The sequence below is a fragment of the Lycium barbarum genome, chromosome 11 (genome assembly GCF_019175385.1).
Source record: "Lycium barbarum isolate Lr01 chromosome 11, ASM1917538v2, whole genome shotgun sequence".
Taxonomy (NCBI): Eukaryota; Viridiplantae; Streptophyta; class Magnoliopsida; order Solanales; family Solanaceae; genus Lycium; species Lycium barbarum.
Genome location: NC_083347.1, coordinates 18,071,293 through 18,087,290, shown reverse-complemented (window position 1 = coordinate 18,087,290; position 15,998 = coordinate 18,071,293). Strand labels below are relative to the sequence as shown.

At 37.5% G+C, this 15,998-nt stretch overlaps 1 protein-coding gene across 1 annotated transcript; it reads right to left on the bottom strand.

The window, feature by feature from the left end:
- Window positions 1–5,992: 5,992 nt before the first annotated feature.
- LOC132619043 (putative F-box/FBD/LRR-repeat protein At4g03220) lies at window positions 5,993–15,980 on the bottom strand. Its single transcript, XM_060334025.1, has 3 exons — window positions 14,886–15,980; window positions 9,402–9,587; window positions 5,993–6,448 (listed from the first exon to the last, which is right to left on the bottom strand). The coding sequence occupies exons 1-3, from the start codon at window positions 15,978–15,980 to the stop codon at window positions 6,146–6,148; spliced, it is 1,584 nt and encodes a 527-aa protein (XP_060190008.1). The 3' UTR covers window positions 5,993–6,145.
- Window positions 15,981–15,998: the final 18 nt, after the last annotated feature.

Genomic DNA, 15,998 nt, shown 5'->3' with positions numbered 1-15,998 from the left:
AGATTTTGTGTCAACACTATCACATAAATTAGAATGGATGAAGTAATTGGTGACCTGGTGAAAAATGACGACTAATTTTCTATCACAGATTAAACTACATCAATAGAGTGAGCAAATTTTATATTTTCTCTGTATATTATAACTTAATTGAATCTTTTTTTCTAATGTGAACTTCTTTTAGCAGTTGACATTCGAATATCTAACCTTTAAGTTTTGCTTGAACAACTTTCCTTCAACTTTTTGGGAAAATATATTGTCTGATTCCAGAAAGATATGCATAATTACATCTATTATAATTGAATCTTGATCAAAAGTCTCACATCTTTTCATGCGCCAAATAGGAGTCTAAACCAATAATACATCTTAAAGCAAAGTCTCACACTACTTAGAGCCCGTTCGAATAGGCTTATAAGTTGCTTATAAGTTGTTTTTAATTTTTTTGAGTGTTTGGCTGACCAGCTTAAAGTCATTTTGTGCTTAAAATAAGCTCAAAAAAATAATTGGGCCCATTTGACTTAACTTATCTAAAGCAGTTTATAAGCTGAAAACAGCTTATAAGCCAAAACAAAAAAATTAGACTATCCTAACTTATTTTTTTTAGCTTATAAGCTGCAAACAGCTTATAGGCATAAGCCAAGAAGTAGTTTTGAATAATCAAAACTGATTCAGTAGGTAGTCACCTAATAACTAATAGTATTTCTTAATAAGGACTTACTTGAAGTGTATGAATAATTTAGTGTATTGAATATACTTGGTGTTGTAGTTTTACCATTTCTTCACGAAATGGAAAACTAGACTATTTCTATTTTTAATCGTCTTTCAGCTGGATGGTTGATGTAACTGATCACTGCAATAATGGAACTCCCAGAGAGAAAAATAGTGGCTCAAAGCTAATTGGATTTAGTAGAATCTTAACTTCCTAAGGCCCTATTTGGACATGGTTTGAAATCATGTTTGGACATGCAATTTGGATATTTTAAGGAGTATTTTCTCTTATAGACATAAAAACCCCACAAGTTGTGAAAACTATCAAAACATTCTCAATTCTTATACAATCTTACCAAATGAGCAAGTCATAGTTCATAACAAAATTAATACGCTAATTCATAACAACCGGTTCAAAATTACTACCAGAAGACCTTTCTAAAAATACAACATCAATTGATCAAATTTTAGTTCAATAAACAAAATTAAACTATGGATCTTTTTTTACAAAATTAAAAGGTTGGTAGACATAAATAAAATTTGGTGGAAGTTAAAATGATTGGTAAATGATTGATGGGAGTAATTGTTAAAAATATCTACCACGTTATGGGTCTTTTTTTACAAAATATAAACTTATGGGTTAAATTTTATATTGAAACCATGGTTTCAAACCATGCGTAAAAAAGCATGTCCAAACGCTGGTTTGAAACCATGATTTCAAAACTCATGGCCAAACGCCTACTATGTTCACAGAGCTAGCTAATAGAATAATTGTGCTTCCAAGACAAACTAGAATCAACATGGGATCAGGGGCGGATCCACACCATTCGCGAACTCACACCTTTTATTCGAATCTTGTATTTATAATGTGAAATCCTTCAAATATATAAGAAATTTAAGCTGAGAACCCAGTAACAACAGACACTGCTAACTGGAAACCCACAAACTTCAAATCCTGGATCCGCCTCTACATGGGATAATAGAATAATATTAGCCTTCATTATCGAAAATATTCAACACCTATTATTAAGAGACGATGGAAGATAATAATTGTGCTTCCAAGACAAACTAGAATCAACATAGGATAATACTAGTATATACTTATCCATATTTAAAAAAGAAAAAAAGAAAAAAAAAAGAACGAACTGTTTAGAAATTAGTTGGGCTTTAAGCCTAGTAGAATACTACAATTTGTGCATTTTGCTAGTTCCGTAGATTCCAACAATCAGTTGTAACTTCAACGAAAATGGATTTATCTGTATGGCAACGGTAAAAATTGTAGCCCACGTAGAAATGGCAAAATCAGAAAATATGATTTGTCCCATTCATTTAAATTTGGACGTATAAAGACCCATGCATTTCTATTAGCTCAACTCAAATTGATCCACCAAAATAACTTAAAATTGACTCTTTTGAACCTTGATAAAATACATAATTTTTAAATATAATATCTGACAACGAAGAAAAGAAAGTTTTATTTATTTGTTTGGTACCAAAACTGTTACACCCCGTATTCTAGAACCAAGGTTAGACACGTATCGTTAGAGTTTTAACGAAAATTTTGAAGGTTTGATAGTTTTGCGAAAATGGTTGACAGGCCTAATTCGGGCACCTGTAACGCCTTGATTAGTTGGGAATTTGGAAAAGATCTCTAGATGAAAGTTGTAGTACGTAGAAATACCTTTCCATGCATATAAGGATCAGGCCAATCGGAGATCGTAGAAAGGAGATATGATCGTCGCAAGATGACTAATAATAAGGTGCTCAAGATTGGATAGAATCGGCTAAGTTTACGGCAGGTCTTCCTTCCAGCCCAATTTCGTGAAAATCTGTTGAGTATTTGAGAAAACTTAAAATATTAAAGTTGTGGATCTTTGAAATACCTTTACAACTGTATATTATGGATCTCAAGAGGACATGTGAGTAAAACGTTATTTACTAACCTGCGACAAGCTGTGGCGCAACCTGCGTTTCGCAGGTTCTGTCTGCGGCACAACCTGTGTTTCGCAGTTTGAGCACCAAAAATCATGCCTTGCTGTCACCATCTGCGTTGGGGCTGCGTCCAGCAGGTCACGGCTACATCCCACAGGTCGTGTCGCAGGTCGTGCTCGGCTATAAAAGTACATATTGTGAAATTTTTCAAAATAATTCATTACACTTCGTTTTTGGCCTACTTTTTGAGGAGAAAAGACCCTACAACTTCCCCAAACCTCCTAAGGTGAATTCTTCCTCAAACCCCAAGTATTTTTCCATCATATTAACAGTGAATAACACCCATAGACGGATTATTAACAAGATTCTACTCCACAATCCTAAGGTTCTCAAGAAAACCCTTCTCAAGGATTCAAGTTCATATTTTTGGGATTCTTCTCCAAAAGATTTGGAGCGATTAAGGTATGTAAGACTTTCCTATTCTAATCGATTATAGCTTTGAATGAGTGATTATCGACTTTAATTTCTTCAGAGATAAGTTAATGGGTTAGTTAGTAAGAAGCGTATGAACTATTATATGGTTTGGATTGTTGACTTAGGGTTGTTGCAATCATATGGATGATGAAGAATGATGTTAATTATATCTATTTGAGGTTGTAGAATCACCTTGAAGCAAGAGGTTGGGTAACTGGATGAAGAAACACTATTAATGAAGGTTGTAGAGCTTTATGGCCACCAAGTGTTTGATAAAATGCATAGATGACCAAAACATGAGATACTTGCTACTATTGAATCCCTTTGACTTGTATTGTTATAGATTAAGGTTGAAAAGGTTGACGAAAGTTGTATCATGCTCAAAGGTCAAAGTTAAGGTCTGTGAGGCAAACGTAACTCTCTATGTTTGGGAATGTTAATGATTCTCCCTAGGCCACGTTCTTTTACAACGTTACTAATTGTCTCAGAAATATAATTAAGCTTAGTTCCTTCAATAGTTGCAAAACTTTTATTCTCTACTTTCGTAATTCGTTCATGACTTTCATTCCGAACGTTGTGAGCTCAGTACGTAATCGATATAGACTCGTGTTTGATACCCATGAGTCTCAGTCTAGAATACTCAGCATGTTTTAAAATAGTTAAAGCTTCAGGTCTCATAATCAGTTCACGAATATATGTCTCAACGAGTCATTGCTCAGTATGTTAGTGTTGTACTTTTCAGCATGATTCTCAATTCTTTTATATAAATTGTTTAATGTTGAACACCTGTGTTTTGGGCTTGAGGCCATAGTTATGTATACGTATACTTAGGCCTGAGGCCACAGACTTGTGCACTTATATTGGGCCTGATGCCACAAATTATGATTTCAGTAAGCAGGTGATTCTTCATTTCGAACAGGAAGTATTCTTATCTTTACTTTTTTTGTTCGATCACTTCAGTTATCAAATCAGTTTCAGTTTCAGTACTTACAGTTCTTTCTTTCAGTTGCTTTACATACCAATACAATTCAAATGTACTGACGTCCCTTTTGCCCGAGGCCTGTATCTCGCGATGCAGGTAACGATTTACAGGTTGACGATTCTGCTTGCTAGGACATTCTCGTATCAGCTGCTTAGTGAGCCCCAGTCCCCTTGGGATGTTATCGTACTTTCAGTCTTTATAGTATTTCAGTCGGTGAGGTATGCCGGAGGCCTTGTCCCGATAAACAGTTAGCAGTTCAGTACTCTTTAGAGGCTTCATAGACTATAGTCCAGTCAGTCAGATGTTTAGCAGCTTTTGTGTTAGCCTTGTCGGCTACTTATTTAGACTTTCAGACTTATTCAGTATTTCCGCATTTATGATATCTCAGTCAGACTTTAGTTGAACAGCACGTGTTAAGGTTATTTCTGTATTTAGTATGTTTTGATACCAAATGTTGATTCAGCCACTAGTAGGTTTGCTCGGTCACATGCAGTCAGGCACCGAATGTCGTCTTACGCCTAGGCCATGGTTCGGGGCGTGGCATAAACAAATTATAAAAGAACAATCAAAGAAAACAAAACTTCATAAGAGTTGGACAGGTTGAATTATGACCCATTATTTAGACTGTCTCGGCCGAACTCATCTCAGTCCAAGTATCTTTTAGGCAGGGTTGGACAATGACCGTTTTATTGATTCAATCTATTTTGATTCAGCCCAAACCCGGCTTATTTACAAGATAGCTTTGAAGGTGTTTTGAACTTTTGACTTTGGTTGCATCAAATCTCAATTTTTAACTTTTTGACCTTGAAGGTTAGTCTATGAGGCAAGTGGGAGTCAAAAGTTCAAAATCATCCATTTATAAAGTCATATGATAATGTCCTGGCCCAAACCGTCTATTTGGCACCCGAACTCTAGGAAAATCAACCAAATTATGTTCAAAAACTTGGGCATAAGCTTTCTTATGGAAGTAATCAATGTGTTAAAGCATGATCACCGAGTCGGAATACACGTGAAAGTTGATTTAAACTATGATAAAGAAAATTAAGCAGTGAATACATTAAAACCAAACAACAACAATGAATTCAAATGATAATGGACCGGGGAGAAGGTGTAGGAAATTAATGACAAGAAGACTTGTACAAGTTGGCTAAATCTTTGACAAAATTCATTTATTATATTCAACAGCATAGTTCGCTTTCAATCTCTTCACTCTTTGGTAGCTAAAATCGATCAAATTAAAAAACAAATGAACATGTGGACTGTAAATGGATCAAACTCATTGAATATATGTAATTGACTCTAGCTTATGTATTATTTTCTCTATAGAAATGACTTGTTGCACGCTTTGCTGTTTTATTAAATAGCCACAGACCCTTATCCATAAATGCATGAAACCAAAATCTACTACTGTTTTCATGCATGCAATGCCCCCCTATAAATTAGACAACTTTCCTTAGTTTCTTCCAATTGTCTTTGCTATATGACAAAGTGACTCACTCGTGAACCATTCCTGTCTTGTCAATATGTTGTAGTCCTTCGTGTAGATTTGTTGTAACAGCTGTAACCAGATAGATTTTTTTTCTAATTTTTTGGAAGTTGTTGTCTCATCTTAATTTTCAATATCATGAGTAGTTTATTGGATTTTTTCAATTTTTCCTAATCCATTGACCAAGTATCAATTGTATGATCAGTGGATTATTGGGATATGATGACTGGTACTCATGGGGTGGCAAAGTTAACCCAATAGAAACTTGGCCCGCCCAATCCAGCCTATCTTGATCTGACCAAATCAGCCATTTAAAAGTTGGGCTAGTTTGGACTAAGTATGCAGTCCAAACTAACCCATGTGAATCTTTTGATAATTGTTTTTTTTTGTTTGGTAACATGGAGGTCAAAAGCTACCAATGGTAAGGTACATATTGGGAGCATATTTTAGACAAATAAGTCATGACCATGCAGTTCCAAATGTCCAACCATGAGTCCATAAATTTGGAGATAATATAGAAAAGGACAATTACCCTTTCTTTTAATCTTGAAGTTACATACCAAAGTTTACTTGAACACAATCTTAGCATTACAAGATGCCTTGGAAAACCCCATTATTTGTGATTTGATTTTTTCTCTGTGAAGAGAGTCTCTTGATTTGGAAAGCTCTGCGCACAAGAACATTTCTTGCAATACTTTTCCATGCTTCAACAAGAACTTGACTAAACTAACATCACTTTCACACTCTGAGAATCCGTGAATTTTCACTACTTTAAGATGTTGAAGGAAGGAATTCATGGCATTACTTTGTGACTCCCAAAATCGTTCTTCACCTGAGTTTGACAATTGCCATAGGTCCCTATTCCATTTCTGAAACTTGGACAAGGCAAAATGTGTGAGGCCACACATCAATGTAATGAGAAATATATATCGATGGTACTATCAATGAAATTTAATTTAACCTATTGTATCGTTGCAGGGGCTAGTCTCCAAACTTAGAACTTTGCACACATTCACCCAAACAACCAAATCAACTAGAAAATGATTTAAGCTATATACACTGACAATAGTGATTTTAACTTGTGAAAGCGGATTAGTTACTATATTTATCAAATTATTAGGAGGTTTACCTGTAATTACTTAATAATGATTGATTATGTAGATATATTTTTACAGTACAGTGCGTACAATTTAAATTCACTGTAAAATGAGGCCTTAGGGTATAACTTTAATTTATGTACGTTGTCAGTGTAATAAAATTCAATACAGGCAATCGTTAATATGGTAAGACTGAGGGCCTGTTTGGATGGGCTTCAAAAAAAGCAGCTTATAAGCTGTTTTCAGCTTATAAGCTGCTTTAAATAAACTAAGCTAAACGGGCCCAATTAATTTTTTAGACTTATTTTAAGCACAAAATGACTTTAAGCTGGCCAGCCAAACACTCAAAAAAGCTGAAAACAACTTATAAGCAACTTATAAGCCAATCCAAACAGGCTCTAAGACATGTTCAAAGTACTCGGTATCCCACAACTTATGATTTTATTTTATTTTCTTTTCATTTTTATAAAGTTAGGAAATCAGCATTTTCTCTTGGAAGATTCTTTTCAGACTTTTCACCAGTCCTTTCCCCAAATTTTTACCTTTTCAGATTTCATTTCTCATAAAAGTGACGAGCCTGTTTGGATGGCTTAAAAAAAGCAGTTTATAAATTAAAAAAAATTAGGGAAAGGACACAAATGGCCACTGGGCCATAAATAATCCATGCGCTGGTCCATCTATTTTCAAACCTAAAAATTAGCCCATAAACTATTCCCATCCGATAGCCAAAATCTGTAGCAAGCCTTTAGTCGCCACAAAAGATTTAAAAAGTAGCCACTAAAGGCTGGCCGGTCCAACAGCACCGTCGCTTTTTTTTTGAAGAAAAAAAAAATAGTCAGACTTAAGGGCTGCTACAGAAAAATCAAGCTTTTTAGTGGCAATTAAAAAAGTCGCCACTAAAGGGTAAATATCCCAAAATATGTATAACATGTGTATATTTAGTAAAAAATATCCCAAAAAACTCTGAGGCGATTTTTGTATATAATATGTATCGTTTGTGTATAAAAATATGTATCAGTACCTATCTGTAATGTATAGAAACTGTATAAAATATGAATCACTAAGGTATGTATCATTTTTGTATATAATATATATCATTTGTGTATATTATGTGTATTATAGAATAGAAAATTGTTTCATTTTTGTATAGAAAGTGTATATATAATTCCAGCATGTGTATATAAACTATATCAGTCTTGTATAGAAAGTGTATCATACATATAAAAAATGTATCATAGAAACCGTATCATTGTGGTATATAATATGTATCACTATTGTATATGTTAAAAATAAATATCATATCATTATTGCATAATAAGTGTATAATAAATGTATAATTAAGGTATAATTTATGTATAATAAATGTAAGATTAATTCCAATATATGTATATAAAATGTATAATTCTTGTATATAAAGTGTATATGTAATTCCAACATATGTATATATGTTGTAGCAGCCCTTTAGTGGCGACGTTTTTAAGTGGCCACAAAAAGTCTTTTAAAAAAAAAAAAAACGTTGGGCTGTTAGGCCGGCCAGCCTTGGCATTATTTTGGGTCGACCGAACACCTAGTGGGATTAAGCCCAAACAGTGATTAATGTGGGATTAGTTTAGCTGAGTGGACATACAGTGTCCTTTTCCCAAAAAAATAAGTTGGCTTATAAGCTGCTTTTTTTAAGCTAAGTCAAACGGGCCAACTTATTTTTTTGGCTTATTTTAAGCGAAAAATGACTTATAAGCTAGTCAGTCAAACACTCCAAAAAACTGAAAACAGCTTATGAGCTGTTTTCAACAACTTATAAGCTAAGCCAAACGGGCATATGAGCCGGTTTGGATTGGCTTATAAGTTGGTCAAACCAGCTTATAAGCCATTTTTAACTTATTTGAGTGTTTGGTAAAATAGAAAACAATTTAAATTAAGTTAAAAAGTGCTTAAATAAGCCAAAATCAAGAAGTTGTTCAACCCTAACTTATTATTTTTTTGGCTTAAAAGCCATTTTGGCTTGACCAACAACATTACCCTTATATCTCTTATATTTTCTGTTAATTCCAATACTAACCTTACTTCTAAAAACCCTTTAAGCACTTTTATCTAAACACGTAACTGCTTATTTATAAAATAATTTTCAGCACTTAAAAAGTATTTTAAGCACTTATACTTAAAAGCCACTTTTTCGAGCTAATCGGGCTCTAATTTGTCTTTTAAGACGAGTTAAAGGTTGCCTAGAGAAAAAGCTTCCTTAAATCCTACACTTATCTCAACGAAAAACATGTCTTTAACTAGAACAATTAGGCTTAATTCACCTAGATAGCCGCTGGGATGGAGCCAAAGACCAAGGTACGGGTTCGGTCAAGTCCAGCAATTTTGGTCCAAATGTATTTAACTTAAGTAATCCATTAAATATATATAAATTATTAATTTAAAACTAGTAACTGGAAAGGGCTAAAATCTTGAACTCATAGATTTCAAATCCTAATTCCGCCTCTGCTTAGCCGTATCATTTACAAGGAATTTTAGCTTCTACTGTTTTATATTCTTAACAATGTAGTTTACAAATTACTTAAGATCATAGTTTCTTTTAGACTATTTTCGTCGTTTGATTTCAAGGTCTACGTACCTCGTTACTTATATCTTATATACTCTTTTGCACCAACAATATTCAATAGTGACCATAGAAGATCGATTTAACTAAGATGGAATGTTTGCTGAATGAAAAATTGCTTACCCTTCTTTGGATGTTGTGCTCATTGGTAATCTTGAGAATGAGTGTGTTAGTTGCTGGAGAACTCCTAAACAGATTTGCTAATCCTGGAATGTTGTGTTTGTGGAACCCTGTTTGCAACTCTAACGATCTCAGTTTAGTAAAAGGACGCAGAGATATGCCTGCCAAGTGATTATTCTTCGATAGAATCTGCAAGAAAATTAGACTGTTAAAATAAAAATCTTAATTTTTCACTAATAACATGATATGCGCATAATCCCAGTAAATTGCAAATAGGCATATCATATATGATTATTTCACTAATATCAATTTTAATTCTATAATGATATAACAACAAAATTGCACCCAAAGATGATTTCTGATAGACTATGTAATAGTCTATGTAAATATTGTGAATATTCTCTTCCTTATGTATAGTAATTAGGTCCTATAATTTAGCATAGTATCATTCTGATAGGAGATACCTACTTTGTATATAATGACTTTCATACATCAATACAAATCACAGATTGATTTCCTACATAGTATCAGACTAGGTTTCTCCTAAAAACCCTAGCTTCCTAAACCCTAGCCGTCCACCTCCCTCTTCTCTCCTAACCCTAGCCGTAGCCGCCACCCCTTCCTCCTCCCTCTTCTCTCTTCAATGGCTGACAACAAAAATTTTCATTCTGCTTTAACCGTCACGAATGTGAAATCTTTAATCCCAATCACTCTAGACATAGAAACCGGTCATTATCACGAATGGGCGACACTATTCAAAGTTCTAGCCCGCGTCCACTCCGTACTTGAACACATCATACCACCAACTGACACCACTGAAATCACCGCGTACAACGCAACAAAGGCGGCTAACCTTCCGCTCTGGAAACGGCTAGATGCGGTGGTCCTTCAATGGATATACGCCACCGTATCCCATGATATTCTTACCTCTATTCTCGTGGCGGATGATGTTGCAGAGAAGGCTTGGAATCGAGTTGCTCAACTTTTCCAAGATAACAAGCACTCAAGGGCAGCGTACCTTGAAACTGAATTCACCACCACAAAAATGGCCGACTTCGGCTCGGTTATGGCCTATTATAATAGGCTCAAGTCTCTCGCGGATCAGCTTGCCAACGTGGGGTCGCCGGTGTCCGACCAACGTATGGTCTTACGCCTCCTTGCAGGCTTACCGGAGACATATGCACACTTTGTCACCACCATCCAGCAGAAGGATGTGCTGCCCTCTTTTTCTGAAGTGTGCTCCAGACTCAAGCTCGAAGACGCAGCAGCCAAGGAACGTGCCCGCGATTCCAGTCCCGCGGCTCTACTTGTTGATAATGATACTCCCTCCCCGCCACCTGGCGGCAATAATAATTCAACTAACCGTCGTGATAATAATCGTGGCAGGAATTCTAACAGGAACAAGGGAAAGGGGAACAACAACAACAATAACAACCGCGAGAAATCCGGCCGTGGCGGCGGCGGACAGACCAGCAACAGCCAGTGGCCGACGGGACAGCCACCGGCAGGGGGCTACTACTGGCCTTCCTGGCCGCCCCAGCAGTGGCCAATGCCCCCCTGCCCGTATCCGACGAGACAGCGACAGCAGCGTCCCACCACACTGCGGCCCGGCAGCGGCATTCTCAGTGCGGGTCCACGACCTCAGCAGGCCTATTCCATGCATGGTCCGACCTATTCTGGGTACACTCCGACAGACGTGAAGGCAGCCATGCACACTCTGTCCATGCATCAACCGGATGATAATTGGTACATGGACACCGGAGCGACTTCCCACATGACTGCCAACTCAGGCACTCTCACGTCTTATTTTAATTTCAGCAATAATTCTGGAATCATTGTTGGTAATGGTAGCACTATTCCAATTCGAGGCTATGGTCATACATCCCTACCCCTACCTAATCCTCAATTACGTCTCTGAAATGTCTTGCATGCTCCAAAACTCATCAAAAACCTTATTTCCGTACATAAATTCACTAAGGACAATAATGTTTCTGTTGAGTTTGATCCTCTTGGGTTTGAAGGATTTACCGACGGGGAGCCGCCTAATGAGATGTGAGAGCACCGGGGAATTGTATCCTATCATTGCCACAAAATGGACCACTCCACCATCCACCTTCATTGTCGCATCACCTAGCTTGTGGCATTCCCGACTCGGCCATCCGGGAAATGCTATCCTTAGTTCTCTTCGTAGTAATGCCTTAATTGAATGTAATAGGGCCCGAACTTCTTTTTGTACCTCTTGTCCTTTGGGGAAACATGTTAAATTGCCATTTTATGATTCATTGTCATTTACTACTATGCCGTTTGATATCATTCATAGTGATTTATGGACATCTCCTGTTTTAAGTTCTAATGGGCACCACTATTATGTTTTCTTTCTTAATGATTATAGTAATTTTCTTTGGACTTTTCCAATCTATAACAAGTCCCAAGTCTATTTAATACGGACTCAATTCGAAAGAGACATTAAAAACATTCAATGTGATAATGGGTGGGATTTCTCCAATGGGCATTTTCAATATTTTTGCGCCTCAAATGGTTTAAATTTCCGATTTTCTTGCCCCCATACCTCTCCTCAAAACAGCAAAGCGGAAAGAAAAATTAAATCCATTAACAACATAGTGCGCACTCTTCTTGTCCACTCTTCCATGCCCCCCTCTTTTTGGCATCATGCTCTCCAAATGGCCACATACCTCCTTAATGTACTTCCCACCAAAGTCCTTGGGTATAAATCACCAACGCAAGTTCTTTATCAACGAACCCCCTCCTATTCTCATCTCCGGATTTTTGGGTGTCTATGCTATCCATTTTTCCCATCTACAACTATTCATAAGTTACAAGCAAGATCCACCCCGTGTGTATTTTTGGGCTATCCGTTGAATTATAGAAGATATAAATGTTATGATTTATCCACCAACAAAATCATCATCTCAAGGCATGTCATCTTTGAGGAAACTCAATTTCCCTTCTCCAAATTACACTCACCAACCCCAACTTCTTATGATTTTTTGGACCATGGGATTTCTCCATATACCCTGCTTTTTCTATCACAACCTCCTCCACCCGTCGTTCCCTCGGTCCAACCCCTCCCCCTATTGCCGAGCAACCCCTCCCCACCGCTGCTCCACCCGTGACTGCCCAACAGCCTCCCCCCCCACTGCCCAGCAGTCCAACCCTACGGTCACTGCCCCACAGCCCCTACCCCCCACTGCCCCACCCGTGACTGCCTAGCAGCCCACCCGCATGGTCACTAGAATCCAACATGGGATTTTTAAGCCCAAACAACCGTTCAACTTAAATACTTCTAGCACTCCCTCCATCTCGCCTATCCCACGAAATCCTGTCATTGCTCTAAATGACCACAATTGGAAAGCTGCCATGGTTGATGAATATAATGCTCTAATTAGTAATAAGACGTGGGAGTTGGTTCCACGTCCCACTGATGTGAATCTTATTCGTTCTATGTGGATTTTTCGTCATAAAAAGAAATCTGATGGTTCTTTTGAGAGGCACAAAGCCCGTCTTGTCTGTGATGGCAGGTCTCAACAGGTTGGAGTTGACTGCGATGAGACTTTCAGTCCGGTTGTCAAACCGGCTACTATTCGCGTTGTCTTGAGCATTGCACTTGCACACTCTTGGCCCATTCATCAGTTGGACGTCAAGAATGTTTTCCTACACGGTAATCTTAATGAGATTGTTTATATGCATCAGCCTATTGGGTTTAAGGATCCAAAGCATCCATATCATGTCTGTCTCTTGAAGAAATCGTTGTACGGACTTAAGCAAGCTCCCCGTGCATGGTTCCAACGCTTTGCAGACTATGTCTCCACTATTGGTTTTTCACATAGCCGATCTGATCACTCTCTCTTTATTTATTGTAGAGGTTCTGACATTGCTTACATTCTGCTATATGTTGATGATATTATTCTCACAGCTTCCTCAGATGCTCTCAGAAAATCCATCATGTCTCTGCTTAGTGCCGAATTTGCTATGCAGGATTTGGGCCCTCTAAGTTATTTTCTAGGTATCGCTGTTACCCGGACTTCACACGGCATGTTTCTCTCTCAGAAAAATTATGCAGTAGATATTATAGAGCGTGCGGGTATGAATGCCTGTAAGCCAAGTCAGACACCGGTCGACACCAAAGCCAAACTTGGTGCCACGGCCGGGCCTCCTTGCGATGATCCCACCCAATATCGTAAGTTGGCCGGCGCGTTGCAGTACCTTACATTCACAAGACCAGACATCTCATATGCGATTCAACAAGTATGCCTTCACATGCATGATCCAAAGGTTGCACATATACATGCTCTTAAACGCATAGTCCGATACATTCAAGGTACTATTGAGTTTGGCCTCTATCTGTACAAATCCTCCATTGCCTCTCTTGTCTCTTATACAGATGCAGATTGGGGTGGTTTTCCAGATACTCGCTGATCCACATCAGGTTACTGTGTCTTCCTTGGCGATAATCTCCTCTCATGGTCATCCAAACGGCAACCTACTATGTCTAAGTCGAGTGCCGAGGCCGAATACCGTGGTGTCGCTAATGTCGTCTCTGAGTCCTGTTGGCTTCGCAACCTTCTTTTGGAGCTCCGTTGTCCCATCTAGACGGCTACATTGGTTTATTGTGATAATGTTAGTGCCATATACCTATCAGGTAATCCAGTTCAGCACCAACGCACTAAACATATTGAGATGGACATATATTTCGTACGTGAGAAAGTTGCCCGTGGAGAAGTTCGTGTTCTTCACGTCCCGTCCCGTTACCAGATCGCAGATATCTTCACTAAAGGTCTTCCGCGCGTGCTCTTTGATGATTTCAGGGACAGTCTAAGCGTACGACAACCTCCCGCTTCGACTGCGGGGGTGTGATAGACTATGTAATAGTCTATGTAAATATTGTAAATATTTTCTTCCTTATGTATAGTAATTATGTCCTATAATTTAGCCTAGTATCATTCTGATAGGAGATACCTACTTTGTATATAATGACTTTCATACATCAATACAAATCACGGATTGATTTCCTACAATTTCTTCACATCTGTCAAGTCTTGGTGGACAAAGTTGTTGGAAGATATCAAGTAGATGTGAAATTAGTCGAATTGCGCGCAAGCTCATCCCGACACCACGGTTATAAAAGTACATACATACATATATATATATATATATATATATATATATATATATATATATATATATATATATATATATATATATATATATATATTAGATCATGGGAGATTAGAGCTCATATCTTGATAGGGACAAAATCAGGGCTCAAATCTCACTAAGGATAACACAAATTAGGTGATTGCATTTGCCTAAATCTTGATGGAGTGAGTTATTCAAGTACTATGCTAGTCGAAAATTGACAAACATCATGTAAACAAAAAACTGCCACACATCGATCCATAAAACTTAGAAGAGATCGATTTCTCACTAAATAAAAACATGAAAGTTGGTAAATCAAGTAAATAGTACCTCAACACTTTGGTTTTCAAGAACTAAAGAATGTGAATGTGAGAGCCCCGACAAGAAATCACTCATGCTCCGAAGCTTCATTGCACCAAGATCCTCCAAAAGAACAAAAAAACCAACCAATGCCTCAATTAACGAAGTTAAATTCTCCAAACAACTTTGATCCGTAATAGTATTATTCAACCATATTATCCTTTTAAGTCTCGGACAAACAATCTTAACCTCAGTACCACTGGTGTACGAATCGAAACAACTCTTGACTCTCAATTTCTCCAATTTCGGACCCGTGATGTCTAAATGCTCCAATTGAAAACAATTCTCGAGAATTAATTCTTCGAGTACACGACAACTTACGTGTAAGTACATTAACCCACTGCAACCATCAAGATTCAATTTCTGAAGCAACGGGAAAGATGTATCCGTGAATAAATCGTGTAGCGAAGGTTGCTCGTACATAATGATGCACGAAAGTGACAATGAGAACAAATTTTTGAAACCATTTTTCATTATTGACGAAGGTGGTAACCTGAACCCTGGATATTTAGACTTTAATTTAAAAACCCTTAAAGAGTCACTGTTAATAGCACTTCGAGGGAAATTAAAATAGTCATTGGTCGCAACTTCGACGTCGAGTTCTTGGACATTGTGCTTGACAGCGCCACGAATCAAGGCATTTAATCGTGAGAAACTCAAATTTGCACGAAAACGAAGGACCCTAATTCCTGAATTTTTATCGTGAAGGGACAACACTTGATCGATGAAATCAGCTCCTCCAATACTAGTCCAATTTGTGTTTTGCAATTTTTTGTTACGACGGTTTGGGCCGACTTTTGGGGTTGAGTTAGCTGATGATGAGACGTTGATCGTGGTGAAATCGAGATCTGGGAATGCGTGCCATATTTGCCTCCATCGCTTAGAGAGTACGCTAAGTTTGGCGATGGATTTAATGGGAAGAAAGAAAAGAATGTGGTGAAGAACTGCATCAGGTAGATCACTGATCCGGTCTTCACCACATGAAAAGCTCGCGTAAATTTCATCGAGAAGCCTTTTTTTCTTAACGGATCTTGTTTCCATTAAAATGTTTTTTGTGTTCTTCATCTAATGTCACATATCTGA

Bases quoted from the DNA above. Each gene is read 5' to 3' on its own strand.
- LOC132619043 (XM_060334025.1), bottom strand. From the start codon at position 15,980: ATGAAGAACACAAAAAACATTTTAATGGAAACAAGATCCGTTAAGAAA. The intron at 9,588-14,885 runs GTACTATTTACT...ATTTTCTTGCAG, and splicing joins TTGAAAACCAAAGTGTTGAG to ATTCTATCGAAGAATAATCA. The intron at 6,449-9,401 runs GTAAGCAATTTT...TCCAAGTTTCAG, and splicing joins AGCACAACATCCAAAGAAGG to AAATGGAATAGGGACCTATG.